Source organism: Pseudonaja textilis, chromosome 14 (genome assembly GCF_049901715.1).
Source record: "Pseudonaja textilis isolate UNSWEBS1 chromosome 14, rPseTex1.2, whole genome shotgun sequence".
Taxonomy (NCBI): domain Eukaryota; kingdom Metazoa; phylum Chordata; class Lepidosauria; order Squamata; family Elapidae; genus Pseudonaja; species Pseudonaja textilis.
In genome coordinates this window covers 11,702,896-11,720,672 of record NC_142003.1, presented here as the reverse complement: position 1 = coordinate 11,720,672, position 17,777 = coordinate 11,702,896, and the positions used below count along the sequence as shown (strand labels likewise).

The 17,777-nt window shown below is 49.2% G+C and overlaps 1 protein-coding gene across 1 annotated transcript; it reads right to left on the bottom strand.

Annotated features, from left to right (window-relative positions):
* Nucleotides 1–566: 566 nt before the first annotated feature.
* NPW (neuropeptide W) lies at nucleotides 567–2,943 on the bottom strand. Its single transcript, XM_087912748.1, has 2 exons — nucleotides 2,358–2,943; nucleotides 567–1,069 (listed from the first exon to the last, which is right to left on the bottom strand). The coding sequence occupies exons 1-2, from the start codon at nucleotides 2,876–2,878 to the stop codon at nucleotides 1,048–1,050; spliced, it is 543 nt and encodes a 180-aa protein (XP_087768874.1). The 5' UTR covers nucleotides 2,879–2,943; the 3' UTR covers nucleotides 567–1,047.
* Nucleotides 2,944–17,777: the final 14,834 nt, after the last annotated feature.

The following is a 17,777-nucleotide window of genomic DNA, read 5'->3' as shown; positions in this document are numbered from 1 at the left end:
AGAGAGTCCCAATGTTCCAAGCTCACCATGCTCATTTGGCTCTTGTTGGGCTTGAGGGAAAGGGGGTTTCTGATAAGGCTATAATCAATCCAGCATTTCGCAATCTTAGCAACTTTAAGACATGTGAACAGCAAAGCTGCCCGGGGAATTCTGGGAGTTAAAGTCTACATATCCTAAAGTTGCCAATAATCCTTTGAAAATAATCAAGAGTCCTGCTTGTGTGAACCCAGCATGTTGTTGTTATACATTAAAGCAGGCTGGTATCTGAAAGGCTCCTACAGAAGCCTGCGTCAACTGCAACTGAGACTGCAACAAGAGTTATGTTAACTGTGAGTGGATTCCTTGCAAAAATTCAGGCACTGTGGAAGTTTAGAAAACAATTAATCATTGTAAGGAGTAGCAGAAAGGGCCCATAGCCTATCTTACACTTCTCAAAGCAAACCCTGGTTTATATCTTCCTTCCATTCCTTTGCACTCCTATTTTGGCCCTCGTTTTTTTGGTGTTCACCAGCTGCACTTGCTGAGCCCCATTCTCCTCCTCCTCCTCCTCCTCCAACATCCTCCAATGTTTATCTAATCTTTTATTATGATTTCAAAACGGGTTGATTACATTTCAGTTTTAATTAGTACAGTATCCCAGAGGGGAAAAAGACAAAGTACACATCATATAGCAAAAAGCTGTTAGAGACATCTGAAAAGGAATAATGACCTTCGTATATTTCTTTCTTTCTTCTCCACCCTAAGATGTCACCCACCATGAAGTTGGCTAGAAGACAGACGGAGTTTCTTGCCTGCATCCCAAGAGTTGAAAAGAAGAGGAGAATCAAAGAGGAGCCTCAATTCCAAGGGCCCAAAGAGGCTATTGGGGCCTCCAGCAAGTCCGGTCCGATTCAAGGCAAGCGCGGGTGGGGGTAGAAGATGCAGTGACCAGAGGCAGAGAGCCGCTCTGTGCTTTGCTCTCACTCCGCTTCCCAAATCAGTTTCCGTGGCCCTGCGGTGGCATTTCTCAGGCTGTTCCTCCCACGGGACACGGGGCTTCACACGAAATCACATCTCAGGTTTGAAAATACTGAAAGGGATGAAAAGAGAAGCGGGTGAATTGCGTGTCTTTGCAGCTGTTTCTATCTCACCAACAGAATCCTCTTCCTTGTTTTGGGCTCTTCCTGGGGAGGGCAAAAAAGTCAGGAAAGGGGCTAAGAGCAGGCGCTCAAACCCTTTTCTCACAAACATCACGCCCCCCGCCCCTCTAAGGAAGCTCTTTGGTCAAGCTCTCTGAGGTTTTTTAAAACTTCCCCTGGAGATCCCCCAAATTTCCTGCATTGATAAAAAAACACTTCCCCCCTTTCCGGAGTGGAACTCAGCAAAGTTGCAAAAGCGGCAGCCTCGGGACACCTGCATGGCCAACCACTGAGGTGTTATTGGGAACGGCCTCTTTTAAGCAAGGGCGTAGGAGCAGCCACCTCTGGCAGGGGAGAGGGCCGGCTCACCGCATTCACCCGCGGCCTTGGACCAAAAGAGCGGGGCTCATTTCACACCGCGTCCTGAATCTGCTGGACCGAACTGACCAAGCTGGAGCTGAGGGCTGACAAAGAGCCCCAAGTCACCAGCAGCTTCCCCGCCTGAGGCGGCCTTAACCACGAAGCCAAAGGGAACCCGCGTTCGAGCCAAGCAAACTTGGTAAGGAGGAAACCCGTTGAGCGGCTGAGGCGGGGAAGGCCGCTCCGGCCGAGGGAGGCTCAACGGCACAAGAGAAAGAGCCGCTCTTCTGCAACGCCCCGCTAGGCTCCCCGACGGGGGACTCCAGCTCCCACGCTCCCCAGCCCGCCGTTCTTCGTCTGGAAGCCGAGGCTCCCCGCTCAGCCGGGGGGGGGGCGCCCAGGGGCCCCGAGCAGAGAGAGCCTTCGCTCTCCCGACGCTGCCCGAGCAGAGAAAAGGTCTCCTTGGAGGGCGGCGGCGGCGGCGGGCACGTCCCGCCCTTCGCGGGGCTTTACGCGGGCAAAGGGGCGGAAGGCGCGCCTGGAACCGCTCCCGGCCCGCCGCGCTTCCCGTCTCTCCTCCGGGAAGCTCTCGCCCGCCACCGCGGCATCGAAGGGCGAACCGGCGGCGGGGAAGACGCTCTGCCCGGCCGCCTTTCCGTCGCTTTCAGCCGCCAGGAGCGGCACTCGACGGCGGGTGGGCAGAGGGGGGAGCAGCCCCGCCGGAGCGCCTCGCCTCCCCCGCCGCCCCAGGACGCCCCGACGGCTCCAGGCATTTCCCCCCCCCCGCCGTCCGCCCCTGGACCGCTCCCCGCGGAAGCGCCCCCCGCCTTGCCGCCTTTCCCGGGCAGAGACGCCCCCGCCGCCGCCGCCGGCCGTTACCTGTCGGGGAAGGGCTGTCCGGGCGGCGTCTGCTTCCGCAGGGCCCGTTGGAGGGCCAGCCCGGCCCAGGCCGCCTCGGGAGGAAGGCAAGGCGGGCGGAAGGCGCCCACTGTCCCCGCCAGCCCGGGCAGCCTTTCCAGCGGCTGGCGGCCGTCGGGCCGGGGCGGCTCCTGCCAGGGCTGCCGGGGCGGGCGCAGCCACCGCGGGGGCGCAGGGGGCAGGGGGCTGCCGCGGGGCTCCGGCCCGGCCTCCTCCCGGCGCCAGAGGTAGGGAGAGCGGCGGACGCCCATCAGCAGCCCCGACGCCCGGCCCACCGTGTGGTAGCGCGGACTGGCCACGTGCTTGTACCAGGCGCCGGCCGGGCCCGGGACCAGCAGCAGCAGCAGCAGCAGCAGGATGAGCCCCGGCCCGGCCCGCCGTCTCCGCCCCGACGCCATGGGGCAGCCCAGGCCCCGCACCAGACCCGCCGCTCGCACCCGCAGCCACCCAGCGGAGCTGCCCCCGCCGCGCCCGGCCGGCATATAAGCCCGGCGGGGGGAGGGGGCGCCTCGGGCGGCTCCACCCTTTTCCCGACGGGGGGAGCAGAGCCGGAGCGCCGCCGCAGCGCCCCCCTCCCTTCCCCGGGACAAGCCCGCCCCCGCTCGCCCGTGTGGGCAACCCGCGCCAGGCGCCTCCTCCGCAAAGGCCGTCGGGGGAGCGCGGAGCTCAGGACCGACGGGCGGATTTTCTTTCCAGCTCGACGCCGCCGCCGCCGCCGCATTTCCCTCTTCGTGCGGCGCTGCCTGCCGGCGCCCCGCGGCCGCATCTGCGAGGAGCCCCCTTGCCGTGGCGGCTCCTTCCTCCCTGCCGCTCCCCTCGGCGGAGTGCAAGGGCCGCCGCTGCGCGCTCCCCGCCTTCCTGGCCTCCCGTCTCCCTCGGGGCAGGGAGAGCCTCGTCTCCGGTCCGCCTCGCACCGCCTGCCAAACCAAAGGCAAAGGAGCCAAAGCGGAGCCCTCAAGAGCGGCCGCCCCGGCCTGGTTTCCACAGCATCCTGAAATGGAAGCTCCCAAGCCCAGCTTAGCCTCGCTGGCCCGTCTGAAAACGCAGCTGCGGAGCTTTGGGGTTCAAGCTGGGCGACAAGCCTGCTGAGGTCTAGAGCAGCTGGGCTCCCTCAGAACCGCCCTGGCTGCTGTCCAGGCTCCTGGGATCCCGGCCCTCTTTAGTCCCGGTACCAACCGACAGGCTGGCTGGGGAGTTCTGGGAGTGGAAGGCCGCCTGGCTTGTAGAAACCCTGGTTAGCGAAGGGCACAGTGGAGATTCAGCCCAGAAGTTGCCTTGCTCCTGCCATTCTAACCAGACGGAGGCCTCCAAATGCATCGGGTGACAGGTTCCATAATTCCCAGCCACCTAGCTTGGTAATCCAATGTGGATTGCAGCCTCTGTTGGCATCTACATTTCTTCCACTGAAGAGGCCCCTGGGAGAAGCCTAAGCCCCTTGCTGGGTCGGGGCCCCGAGGCCTTGGCTCCGTTCCCTGATTTCTCAGAGCTTGAAGCATTTTGCAAAGAAGATCAAGGCGCCAGGCTAGAAAACAGGAGGCTGGGAGTTCTAGTCTCACCTCAGGGATGGAAGCCAGCTGAGTGGCTTTGGGCCAGTCGGTCCTCTCTTTGCCCACCTCACCACCTCGAGTTATTTCTAAAAATAATAAAGGCAGGATATAAATATAGATGCATGGATCAATAAATGTGAACGTGATACTTTGTCTTTCTTGCGACCTACAGCGGGTGAAAACGCCTAAACAAGGAGGGTCCATTTTGCTTTTAGAACTCTTGATCGTTCTCCCCCCCCGCTCCCCCTCCCCCAGCAACACACCTGGTCCTGCCTTGAGCCAGGGAAGCTCTCACACCCTTGGTGGAGAGCTGTCCGCAAACTCCCAGGCTCCGGCTACCATCTGTATGTAAAAACAACCCAGAGCTTCCCTTCATCACCAGTGACTTCAAGGAAGAGGCCATTTTCTTGCCAGGAGGTCTGCGGGGGAGGGGGGAAATGAAGGTGTGGGGGGGAACTAAACAATGCTCCCCTTTAACGTATGTAATGCATGTACATATATTGGTTTTGTGTGTGTGTGTGTGTGTGTGTGTGTGTGTCATATACTATAAGAAAAAAAGGTCAGGCTTCAGTTACAAGGTCATGACCATTTACACACACACACACACACACACACACACACACACACACACGATTCCATGCAAGTGGGTTACTACCTGTTATCCAGAATATTTCTTTTGCCTTCCCAGTCCAGCTGTCAGCCAGACCAAAACCAGCGCAGGAAGCCTCCTAGCTGCCCTTGATAAGACAGCTTTATTGCAGCAGCTAGTAAAGACACTAATGGAAACTACTTACCACCAACCACAAGACCCCAACTGTCTCCCCCACTTCCTCTCTTTGGCCCCAGGTTCAGCCCTGGCTCTCTGTTTTTCCTGCTCCTGCAGCGCAAGGGACAGAGACTGGCCCAGTCCTGAGGGGGAGGAGAGGTGGCTGCCTTCTCGTAGAGGACCAGCCTCATGCTGGTAAAGCAAAACACCGCAAGAATATATTTCCCAGGCAGAGGAAAGTAGATTTGCTGTAATAAAAGTATGAGGCCACTATGGGAAAAAAAATCTTGCAACAGTTGTGTTTTGCAATACAGCACGAGCTGTACTTATGACAACCTGTCTTCAGATTTCCTGCTCTTCTCAACTATTCTGTGTAAAGAGCTGGAGGCAAATCTCTTTGGCATAGGAAGCAGATGCTGGTCTGTTTCTCCCCTGTGAACTGGGCTGATCTGGGGCCCCTTCTTTCCTTTATGCTCTTGTGAAAAGAGATCGCCCCACCCCAGTCTGCCTTTGCAACCTCCCGTGGCCACACCTGACCATGCTTGGCTTCTATGCCTAGAGGAGGCTGCTCAGGTGCTGCTGCCCACACCCAGATGATAGGGGAGGACAAGCCCTCTCTAGTTTGGAAACCTTTTCCCCAAGACCCCAAACCTTTTCCCCATAGCAGAAATATCCTGACCTCTGAAGGTCAGTGGCCTTTTCTCTATCCTATTTCCAGCTTTCATGTGAAAGCTCTTTCAGGGAGATCACCACTGACCATTGCACCCAATTCCTCTGGCTCTCCCACTGCCCCTTCCATCCTTCCTGGGTGGACCTAATTCCACCTTCTGAAGGCTGAACAGAAAAACAAGACAATCGCTCAAAAGTGAGTATTCTCTTAAACTGCACTGTAACTTTGACCCAAACCCTCCCAGACACCCCAGAAGTGTGTGTTGCACCCATTTCCCACCTCTGGGGCTGTGATGCACAAAGAGAATGATCAAGGCCTTCTTATGCAGGAACCCCAGGGCCCCATTCATTGTGTGTGGTTCAACATCCGAGAATGACTTGGGCTTTGCTCATCCATGACAGGGGTGCACGTCATGCTCCTTCTTCCCTAGAAGGTGGGGAGGAAGAGGCAGGGTGGGAACAAATGGCCGATTCCCAGAGGGACGGCCCAGTTTTGAACCAAGAGGGGAGGGAGAGAAGCCGCTCAGGGTGAGCAGCAGCTGTAGTTATGACAACAAGGCACTAATTAATTGAATGCTATCCTGCTCTTCCTCTCCCAAGAGCCCCAACTCGGCTCTGTCACTCTGGGGCACTGGTGTGTGGGTGAGGGAAGGGGTGAGTTGCCTCATCCTCTCCCCTCACCCACAACTGCCTTCCCTCCAGCCTCGTCCTTCCCTCTTGTTGCCTTGTGACTCTGGTCACCTGGGAGGGGCCAGGAGCAACCCAGAGGTGAAACTATGTGGATTGAAGGGAAACTGGACATTCTGAAGTGCAAACCCAGCCCAAGAATGATCCGACCAAACTTCAGTTCTTTATTTCCTCACACCAACAGACAGAATCTTGCAAACTAAACCAAGGCTACTCTCACATTGACTCTCAAAGATTATAAGGCAGGCCTGGGCACTTTATGCTCCACAAGCTACATGTCCTCCTCCCCGCAGGTAGTCCCAGTCCTGCCTGCGGCGTCATGCTGGGGGCAGGGCTTCGGGGCAGGGCCTGCAGATGGAGGGAGAGTGGGCAATGGAAGTCCTCCACAGCAGTCCCAGGTTCTCATGTGGCTCCTTGGGGACATTAATTGCTCCCTGGTCTTGTATAGGGCAAGGTTATCCCAATGTATCTTTTCTTTTATGTACACCCAGAGCATTTGCACCAAGACAAACTCCTTGTGTGCCCAATTACACTTGGCCAGCAAAGAATTCTCTTCTCTTCTCCTCCCTTCCTCTGCTTTGAAAAAAAATGTAGCTTTTTCTGTAGGGCAATGAGAAGTCAATTTGAGGTTGTTGTTGTTGTTTTGTCTGGCAGACTGAATTTATCTCAATAATAAAACTACAATGTGTGAGTCAGTGACTTTTTCTGTTGATCAACATGGCAGAATTTTTCTTCTTCTTTCATCTGTTACATGAGAGTCAGGAGTATAATAGGTCCAGTATGTAGTTGGTCATGATTTGGAAAGGAAATAAAGTCCTGAAAGGATCCAAGGGGCCTTTGCCCTCTTCCTTTGCATGAGGTGTTATTTGCAAATTGTCCGTGTCTGTGGATATGCTATTACAAGGTAGAGAGACAAGAAACCTAACCTGCTGAGTTAATTCTTCTGGATCCTAAAGCTACATTGAGAGAACCTGGCAAGTCTGAAAGTATCTTCTCCCTCATCTCCTTCACCGTCCAGGGTCTTAGGGGGGCTCCCTTCTGAGTCATCTCCAGCATTCTCTTGCCTCTTTGCCCAGTCTGTGGGGTCTTTCCTGCGTATCATTAAAACTTCTAGTCATTCTGCTCATTTTGTAAGAAAAAAAGGTTCCCGATTTCCAGTATTTTTTGCCAATGAAGAAATTGTCTTAAGAATGATTGACATGCACACTGGGGAAAGGGTTTTAAAAGAATCTCCCTTGGGAAATAATAGCCATCCCTCCAAAATAAGCAGTTCAGAAATATAGGTTTTTGCTGAGCAGCAATATGCATTTTCAAAAGCAAAAAAAATAAAAGGAAAAACATAAGTTTATAACACTTCAAAATATTTCTAAACATTGTCAAAATTTATCCTGCCAGTTTATATTCATTTAATTCTTCACGGGAATATGTCCATGTACCAAAAAGACCACATGCCCACTGACACCACAGCCTAGAAGACAACCCAACATTCTTATGCCAACCTTGTGATGCACCGTTATTATTCTATTTGAGGGGCCCTTGGAGCTCTCTGAGCTCTCTAGTTTTCTTGCAGACTTTTCATTACCACAGTTAGGTAACATCATCAGTGCTGTTCGCTGTCAGTTTATATAGTGGGTTCTCACCTGTCTGTGTGAGTGGGGGGCGTCTTAGGGATTCTTTGGTTGGGCTGTTTAATGACGGTTCTTTGGCAGTTTCTTGATTGGGGTGTTGCTTACTTGATTGTTGGTCTGAAGTTAACCTGGGAGTTGATCTGATCTGGATGTTGGTTGCTGGTTAAGAGATGCTGGAGTCTTTTTTCCCTTTGGACTGGTTGATTGTCTCTTTTGCATAGTTTATACATGTTGTTAATGTCCATGTGTCTGTTGGCGGCTGATTTGTCACAGTGCCCAGCCTTTGAGAAATTCCCTGGCATTTTTGGATTTGGCCTGGTCTAGGATGGTCACATTGTTTTCAATTGAGATTATGGTTAAATCTGTCTCTATGTTGTGAAATTAAAGAATTTTTGTCATGCCTTCTGACTGCCAGTTGGTATTCATGGATGCGTTCTGTCAGTCTTTTGGTTTGTTTAGACCCATCAACCCCAGAAGAAAAAACAGGAGTCATCTACAACATACAATGTAAGAACTGCCACAACCATGTAGGACAGACTGGCAGAAGACTGGCACAATGCATCCATGACACCAACTGGCAGCCAGAAGGCATAATGAAAGCATTCTTGGGAAATGTTGGGGAACAGTCTTGGGAGAGCAACGGTGACATCTGCAGGGCATTACAATGGCTTTACAGGAAGGGTATGGGATGGCAGAATAGACAGAAGCTCATACAATTTTCACCTTGCTGGTCAACCCCACCTTCCATCACTAACAGGATTGTGTTGCTTGATGCACTCTAAGAAGTAGTAAGAAGTAGAATACAGTCAGAGGCAGAATCCACAGAGATTTCAGGACCTCGGATAGTTCCAAGTAGAACACTTGCTTGAGAAGGCCTGGAAACTCCACCATCCTCAAATATACTTTTGGACCTTGTTGAATTTGCCCACCTGAAGTACTTGCAAGCATAATGGGAGCCTTGAAGGGATGCTGAGCCTGATGGAGAAAAGTTATTTTCACAAGGAAGCAGCTGCTTCACAGCTCATTAGGAAACGTTGGCTAATCTGGTGACACAATTCAGGATGTTAGGAGGAGGCCAACCCCCCCACCCCTTATTATTTTCCAGGTGCTCCTTTAGAACCCATAGGGGGACCAAGGAAGGTGGGACTTCCAAGTACGGCTGTAATATGCATTTCTTTGCCAGCTGCATTTTGTCAGCATTCATAGGTTTAAGCCAGAGGTTTAACCTGCAATGCTTGGGATGTTGCTGGATTGTATCTCCCCACAGTCCCAGCCAGCACACAGAAGGATGAGAGAAGCCAGGAGCTCTAATTCAGAGACCCTGGAATGATAAACTCCTCATCTCATTGAAAGCCTCTTCCTGTCCTTCACAGTCTTCCTGTCCTCCCAATTATTGATAATTAGTTTCTTGCTATTTTTTTATTTTTCACTCTCCTCTGGTATGATTCCTGCTTTGAAATATGATTTTCCTCCTGACCAATACAGTCATCATATCTGGGGTGGGTAACCCTGGGTAAGTCTGTTGTCCATCAACAAAGAGATGTTATTGACTTACCTTCCGTTATTCTTTCAGAAAAAAATCATCTGACATTGGCAGTGGCAGAGAAGTCTGCTTTATAAGCCTTTCAGGCAAGGGCTTTATTTGTGGGAGGGGCCCATCTTTTTTTAGCTTTTTAAAATTCTTGCACATGTGAATTGCAATATTTATATTGGTGTGTCAATAAAATGAAAAATGTTTTAATGGAACTGACAGCCATCTACTTCACTAGTGGGTTTTGTGGAGGTTCAAAGTGAACCAGAATTGGATCTGATTCCCAGCCAGTTCATGTGTGGGAATTGAAGTAAACATGGCAGATGTTGTAAGAGGAGAGCCATACGAGGCTGTGGCAGCCAGACATTAACAGGTGGCACCTTGACCAACCTTTTGTGATCTTCTAAGTTGATTGTTCTACCAGACAGACACCTTTTGATTTCTGGCTAGTAATTGGTCAAAAAAGCCTCAGAGAAGCCCTTCTTTGGCCAAGTTCTGAGTGGCAGATCACAGTCCCCTTGTGTCTGCCTGACTCCATCATTCAATATTGTTCTTTTTTCTCCCCCCCCCACCAGTGATAGAAAATGCTGGTTCTGTGCTAATTCTCTTGCTAGTCAGGATCGAAGGACATGGCCACCAGTTTAACACATTTCAGTAGTTATGAAATAGTACATCTAACCAATAATATAATGCATGACAAAGCAAATATAAACTTGATTTCTTTGTGAAGGTGTTTCCAGAGCTCTAGGGAACAACTTCTTGCAAGACAGTAATCTCAGCAGAATTTTTTTTTTATAATAAACACATTTAATTTAAATTACAAGATTCCAAACAAGCGTCTAGTCATCTTGCTTTGTTATTACAAAAACAAAGATATTTGGGGGCAGGGGGTCTGGATATGACTCTTATTATCTTGAATGTAGATGTTCACAGCTGTTCTCTGAGCAGAATACAATCTTCCTAAATTACACTGTTAAAAAGAATAAAATATGGTGCTAAATAACACAGAACATAAAAATGTTATTAGTACATTTTCTCTCTGCAACAAATCTATTAGTACAGCACTTTTTAATTTTGCCTGTTATTCAGCAGAACAATTTATATCATCATTTTTCTGGCAGTATTTAAACTATTTGACAATTTTCAGAGATGACAAACAGCAACAGAATTAAATAAAGTGTAACCAGTTTTAAATCATTTGGATTTACAGAGTTCTTCAGAACCCAAAACCCAGATGGATTCTTGAGAGAAGTCAGATTCTTTTACCATTCATTGTTTTGTTTAAACACTTTAGTTGAGGGGGCGCTTTAAAAAAATATCATGAGGCAGCTGCCTTTTAGGACATGGCTGCCAATTGCCATTCTGGGTTTTAAAAGCAAAATGTTCCTCCATTATTTGGACTGGAAGGATTTCAGGTTTGTATAAAGTGGATACAGCGGAGATCCAGAAAGTTATGTTCATGTTATGTAAGGATTGCATCCATTTAATATTTATAAATATATGTAGCTCCCAGTTGTTTTTGTTGCTTATGAGACTGTCTAATAAAAAATGAACAAACCTGAATGTGAAAGTAACAAACTTGTTTTTTACCGTAACTTCTGCCACTCTCATCCTCAGGAAATGCAACTTATTTCTCTAAGACTCTGTTCACACAGTTTTTATTATTTTATTTTATTTCCAGAGTTACAATACAACTTCAACAGGAAAAAGGGAAACAACAAACCAAAAACTTAAGACAAACAAGTGCATTAAAAATAAACACACACATATATTGTCCCCTCTTGATGAATACTATACATTTAACCTAAAAGCTGACTTCACATAACAATGCCAAGCTGCAAAGAAACAAAATATATTAACCCTAACAAAGTTTAGCATATGGTGTAAAGGTCGGTACTGGTTTGTAGTGGGCTGTGCTGTCCCGCTCTCTCGCTCACACAAGCACAACTGTGGTTCAGCGGCTTTATTAGTATCCCCCCGCAACTCCCTTCACAAAACCCCCAGAACCGTCCCAATTAAGTCCAGCCACAAGCAGACCGGTGCTGGTCCAGAGAGTCTTTAATCAATTTTGCCATCTCAGCCAATTCCATCAACCGCACCATCCATTCTTCCATTGTGGGAATCTGGAGGTCTTTCCCATCTCTGCATACTCAAAAGTCTTGCTGCCATTAATGTAAATAAAAACAAAGTCTGTGTGTTTTCTCCAACTGCTTATCTATCAAACCTAGAAAACTAACCTCTGGTTTGAACTCTGTATTTATTTTAAGAATTCTCTCTGATCCCAATACCTCTTAGTTTTCTCACATTGGAAGAAATACCCTTCTGGGTTCAGTTCTAAGTGGGGAGGACACATGGAGGCATTTGGAAAGATGGTTTAATGTTTAACAGTGGACAGGGTCTTGGAGCTCTTGGGCAAAGAAAAAGGAAAGAGATGCTGAGTATTCCTGGGTTTTATACCCTCTCTGGCTTTGAACTTCCTGGGGCACAGGAAGAGTATTCTGATTGGCTGCTGTCAGAGTTTGTCTGTGTGCTAAGTTTGGTTGAAACTTGGTAGGTGGTGCAGTGAAGGGCAATGAAATAGTCTGCCTGAAGGAGGTAGATCTTTGTTATGTAGAATAGACTGGCCAGGCCTTAATGGCCCAATAACCAAGCGAAGGGGCTGAGTTTCTGCCTCTCTGAGTTTCTACTTCCTTTTAGGGGAAATATTCTGCCTTTTTAGTATATCCCAAAACATTTCATTTTTGTAGGAGAGGGGTAGGTTTTAATTTCCAACACCCCAAAGGGGAGACCAGAGCCTTCCGAGTCTTCTCCAGACAAGGGATGGGACCAGAAGCCCCTCAATAATTCCCACAATGAACAGTCCCAGGTAGCATTTTGGGTGAAGGAAGTAAACCAGCATTCCTGGCCAAGTGCACCGAGTGGGACTTCGTTACAACCTATGGCTTGGCCCCTGGAAAATGCACCCATGTTGGAGCTAAGAAAAGGGGTGCAGAAGTGACCCTTTCTGCTCACAAAAACCTCCCAGAGGGAGACGCCTGAAGTCCCCCTGCAGTGGGGAAAGAACCGGCACTGCCTGTGGGAGGGAGGGATTCTCAGTGCCCACACGTGCAGCTCAGTTCCCGGCTGGTTTATTTGTTATACACAGAACCCCACAACTGCAACAAAGGGAGGCAGGGCGGTCATTAGCCTGTAACATTGTTTGGGGGCATAGAAGCAAAGCAGCTTTTGATCTCCTGTGTCTGGAGGCTCCAGGTAGCTTCCCTTCCAAAAAGAATTCCAGCTTTTGGGGGAACCGCTGAAAGTCAGCTGGGGGCTGCCTGGGCTGGTCAAAAGGCAGCTCGGGATCCTTCAGACATGCTGAAGCCCAAAGCAGGGGTTTCCACGCAGGGCTCCGCTTTCTCACGCTCACCAACCTGCTATTCTGCAGAGGCACCGGGATGAAAAACGTCCCATTTTCCTACTCTGCTTCAGAGGAGAGGCAGCAGATTCCACTCTTTTGCTAGGGAAGACACTGTAACAGTTCTTGCTAAAGGCTCCTGATAAATAAACCACGTCTTTCCAACAGTTGTATGGAATCAGGGTGCCATCGCCCTTTCCCTACTCAATTCACTTTCAGGCTACTTTCTCTTATCTTGATTGAAGCCTCAACAGGTTCTGGAAACTGCATCTCAGCCTTTCTGGGCATTCAGCACAGAAGACTCCTCCTTGCAGCTCTTGTGCTGCAAAACTCAGTTTATATCCTTCATAAATTCTTCATAAAGATTCAGTTTACTTCTTGTAGTTGTCAGAACATCTAAAGCAGAGGTGTCCGATCTTGCTGACTTTGAAGACTGGCGATGAGAAGCATGGCCGGGTGGGGAATTCTGGAGGTTGAAATCACAAGTCTTAAAATCGCCGAGGTGAGACACCCCTGATCTTTCTTCTATAGGGAAAAAGGTCTTTTTCCTATAGGAGACAGACAGACCATTTCAGATACATGTCCAAGTTGAAAAATACTCTTTTGCAAGGTCTTTTTACCTTCCCCAGCCTGACTTCCAGGAGGCACGGAGCAACTGTTGTCTCCATCCAATCTATTTGCTAATACAATTGCTCACCCAGCCTTGCAATGAGAGGAAGAGCTGTGAAATATTGCTGTATTGGATTTGACAAGGGGGGAAATTCACCTCTCCAACTGTCACTGCAAGTTGGCACAAGGTTGATGTTTCGGAGAAAATGGGGGAAGCTTCCGGTTGGATCCGTAGTTGGATGAGCATCGCCTGTGCACAGAAAAGGGAGCGAGCATGGTGCTTCATTAACAATGGTATATTTCCAACCACCCAAACTGCAGGATGCATCACTTCACTTCTTGCGTTGTTTCACAGACAAGTGACACTTAAGATGGGCCATTCCTGTCTGCCCCTGCTTGCTCGTTTCGTACTAATTGCCTTCCCAAATTGGACTGGTGCTCTTGTGACATGAAAAACAACCACCAAAGTATTGTTCATCCAGATAGAGATGGAGGGGTGGGGAGCAGTAATTACAACCTGGTGTTCTTTGTGGGGTAATTAGAATTAACACCATGCCGTCATCATTAATAACCTCTCCACCCTCCAACTTGTCTTTTTCACTCCAGTTGCCCTTCCCTGAAGGCTGCTGAGTGCTGTCTTCTCACCAGCCGAACATCTCTATCCACAGACATCTTTACCACTGAAACAGGCAGGATTTCAGGTTTTGCATTTATCTGAATTGCTAAAACCAGAGTCTTCTGCAGGGCGAAGAGAGTTTCCATTTTGTATTTCTGTCCTTTGCAGCTGCCCCAAGAGCTCCTCTGCCATGACTGGGTGGGCTTTAAGTCAAAGGAGGGTCTTGAAGACGAGATTCTGGTGAAGCAGCTCTTGAGGTTGCTTGGATTAATTGGCAACCAGTAATGGAAAGAATAAAAGATTTACATTAGAAAATTGAATGCACTCAAGCAATATGCAGATATGTTCCCTGTTATCTAGGTACTGCCCAATGAAGAGTTTTGAAGTGGGAAAGAAGAAACTCCTGAAATTGATTCCACTTTGTGCTTCAGACCTCTCCTGGCCTCCTTCTGAAATTTATTTATTTGTTTGTTTTATTTGTCAATTGCTTACAAGATAATAGGTATAAGTATAAACATGAGTAAGAACACAGGAAAGAGGTACAAATAAATGGGGACAATAGGACAGGGACCGGAGGCACGATGGTGCACTTATGCAGGCCCCTTACGGACCTCTTAGGAATGGGTATTCTCTCCTTTCCTTTCTCTCCTCCCTCCATTCTTTTCTCTCCCTTCCTTCCTTCCTCCTGCTCCCTCCCTTTTTTTCCTCCCTCCATTTTCTCTCCTTCCTTCCTTCCTTCCCCTTTCCTTCCTTCCTTTATTTTTTATTTTATTTATTTATTTTATTTGTCAATTGCTTACAAGATAATAGGTATAAGTATAAACATGAGTAAGAACACAGGAAAGAGGTACAAATAAATGGGGACAATAGGACAGGGACCGGAGGCACGATGGTGCAATTATGCACACCCCTTACGGACCTCTTAGGAACGGGGTGAGGTCAATAGTGGATAGTTTTGAGATTAAAGGAGTCGGGGTTTGAGGATGTAACAACAGAATCAGGTAGTGCATTCCAGGCATTGACCACTCTGTTGCTGAAGTCGTACTTTCTGCAATCCAGTTTGGAGTGGTTTACATTGAGTTTGTATTTGTTGTGTGCTCTTGTATTGTTGTGGTTGAAGCTGAAGTAGTCACTGACTGGTAGGGCATTGTAGCAGATAATTTTGTGTGCTACGCTTAAGTCCAAACGTAGGCGGTGTAGTTCAAGGTTGTCCAAACCCAAAATTTCAAGCCTTGTGATATAAATTCCAAGAAGAGACACAAAAGCTGGGTCCTCCTCTGTGCATTTGGGCTGATCTGTGGCTTACTAACATCGCTAGAGAACTTCTTGATGAGGCTTTCTCAAAACCTTGGGCTGAAGACCTCTCAGGCTGAAGTTTCACCTCTTGTGAGAATTCAGGTCTCTCCTGCCAGAATCAAACACTCCAGCGTTCGTCTTCATGCTCTTAAGCAGCAAAAAGCCTGGACAAAGAGCCACACTCACACACTTTGGTTGGAATCAGGGCTGGGCCCAGCCTGAGGCTTTGCCCCAAACATCCTTTTTCACTCCACAACAACCTGATAAAAGGCCTCAACAATTTAATTCACCACCCAAATGATATCCAGATAGGGGGGTTTGGGGAGAGGGTAACCCTTCCAATCGCAGCCCAGTCAGATGCTTTATCTCATCCATGAGAGGAAGTAGAATATGCCTTACTGTTTCTGGCTACCAAAATAAATGAGCAATACTCCTGTGCACATCAGAAGGTATATGGGGAGCTTTAGCTGATGCCTGCCCACTCCACATCATCAGTTTGTCCTGAGAAAAACATGACTGCAATCAAGCATTGGAATGAAATTTTTTACAGCTGGCTGAAAATCATTCCAGTGTGAGAATGCTGAAATTTTACATGCAAATCTTGGGTTTGTAGTGGAATCTCCATCTAGAGCAGGGGCCTTCAACTTGGCAACTTTAAGATTTGTGGATTTCCACTGCAGATTCCTTAGGCAGTTGAAGATCACAAGTCTTAAAGTTGCCAAGTTTGGAGGTGCCGTATCTAGACCGAAGGGAGGCATTAAGCAGAGGTGACTAACAATAAATCTACTGTTGTGACTCTTCACAAGTGGTTCTGGATGCTTTTGCCTGAAGGGTGAATTCATCAAAGCTTCATGAGAATTAGAGCTCTTGTGCAATTTTTGGTGTTGACGGGAGGTGACAGCACTTTATTATCAATTCCTGTAATGGCATCTAGTTTCTGAGAGGAGTGCAAATCCTTTGCTAACCATGTTGTGGCTTATTTGGCTTGTGACTTAAAATGTCATGTAACCCTTGACCTAGTTAACCAAACTTATTTTATGACCACAATTAAGCAAATTGGGCCCATGGGCCTGTACCTCTTTCTTTTCCCTGCCCCTTTGCAAAAGTATGCTCAGATGTACGGCCCGTTAAGAGCAGAGGTGCTTGCTAAATAATATAAAACAATATAAAATAACGGAGTGTCCTTTTAGGTACTTTCATGAATCCGCTTGTTTCCCAGTCTTCACTTTTGCCACTCACAGCAAGTTCTTTTGCATGTTGGTTGCTAGTTGCTGGTTCATAGGGTCGTCGGTGTCATCTGAGGGGCTGCTGAATGGCAATGATTTGAATACATGACTCCGTAGCCATGCATAGTTGGCAGCTGATGCTTTGGCTTCTGACTGGATCAGAGCGCCAGTCATAAGAAGGAAAGCCCTCTTGCCATCAGTCCTTCACCCAGGCAAGGACAAAGGCTCCGGGACCTGGTTGGACTGGGAGCCCTGACACCAGCCACCCAAGAAAATGCCCTTCCTGCTTCCAAGTGGCCGAGACAGGCTCTGCCCAGCCGCCCCACCACTCAGCCCAGCCCAGGTGCCGCCTTCCGATTGGTCCTGGTGCCTCTGGCTCTCCTGGGACCCAGCCAGCAGCATCGGAGCCAGATGGAGTCAGCTCCCAGGTCGCAGGAAAAAGAAGGTATGCAGCCATGCATAGATCCTGGGCATTTGACTCAAACCCTAATTGTCCACCAGTGCCAGTCCATAGATCCGGGGACCCCAAATTCAGAATTCTGTTGAAGTCCAGAAGTCTTAAAGTGGCCAACTTTGGGGACCTCTGCCATAGAATGAAATACTCACAGGCTAAATACATGAACGTCCCTCAGTTACTCCCGCCTGTCTGCAGTTCTTTCCTGGGTTGGGCGTTTGGCGCAGCAGAGTGGCCGCCTGAAGACGGTGGGCGTCAACTCCCAGAATTCCTTCGGGGCTGGCTGGGGAATTCTGGGAGTTGTAGTCCGGTCTTCAAGCGGCCGAGTTGAAGAGCACCCGCCATAACAGCGCGAGCTCAGATTCAGCGCTGCCAGCACAGCCTCCTGCCTGCCTGCAGAGGGCGCCAAACGCCACGCCCGATTGCTGGGGGGCGGGAGGGGCTGCTGTATTGTGGAGCCTCCGGATGGAGCGAGCAGTCGAGATGGGCAGGTGGCGCTAGAGCGACTTCGAGACGAAAAGTGGGCGGGGCGACGGGAAGCCAGCGGAGGAGGGAGTCAAGTCCATATAGACAGCTGCTTGGATACCCAGCTTCTGGATACACCTACCAAGAACAGTTCAGAGAAGCTGCAATTGCTGACGTGTTTAATAGCGCTCCAAATTAAGGAGGGCAGCAAATCCCAATGTTTCAGGAAGGTTTCCTGCCCGTTGAAGAGTACATGATCCTTGTGGTCCAACCCCACCATGCTCTGACTCCAGATGGACCTGGTTGGTCCCCAATATCTAAGCAGAACCTGGCTAGGGAGGGAAATACGAGGAAATCCCGGGGCGGGTCCCAGAATCAAGCAGGAATGCAAAGTCGTAAGGTGCCTGGCGGGAGGTCCTGGGCAGAGCAACCGCGAATTTACCCAGTGAGGCTGCCGGGAAGGCTCTCTCTCTCTCTCTCTCTCTCTCTC

Excerpts from the sequence above, each read along its gene's own strand:
- NPW (XM_087912748.1), bottom strand. The coding sequence starts at position 2,878 with ATGCCGGCCGGGCGCGGCGGGGGCAGCTCCGCTGGGTGGCTGCGGGTG. Across the intron at positions 1,070-2,357 it reads GGACAGCCCTTCCCCGACAG|TATTTTCAAACCTGAGATGT; the intron begins GTAACGGCCGGC and ends CATCCCTTTCAG.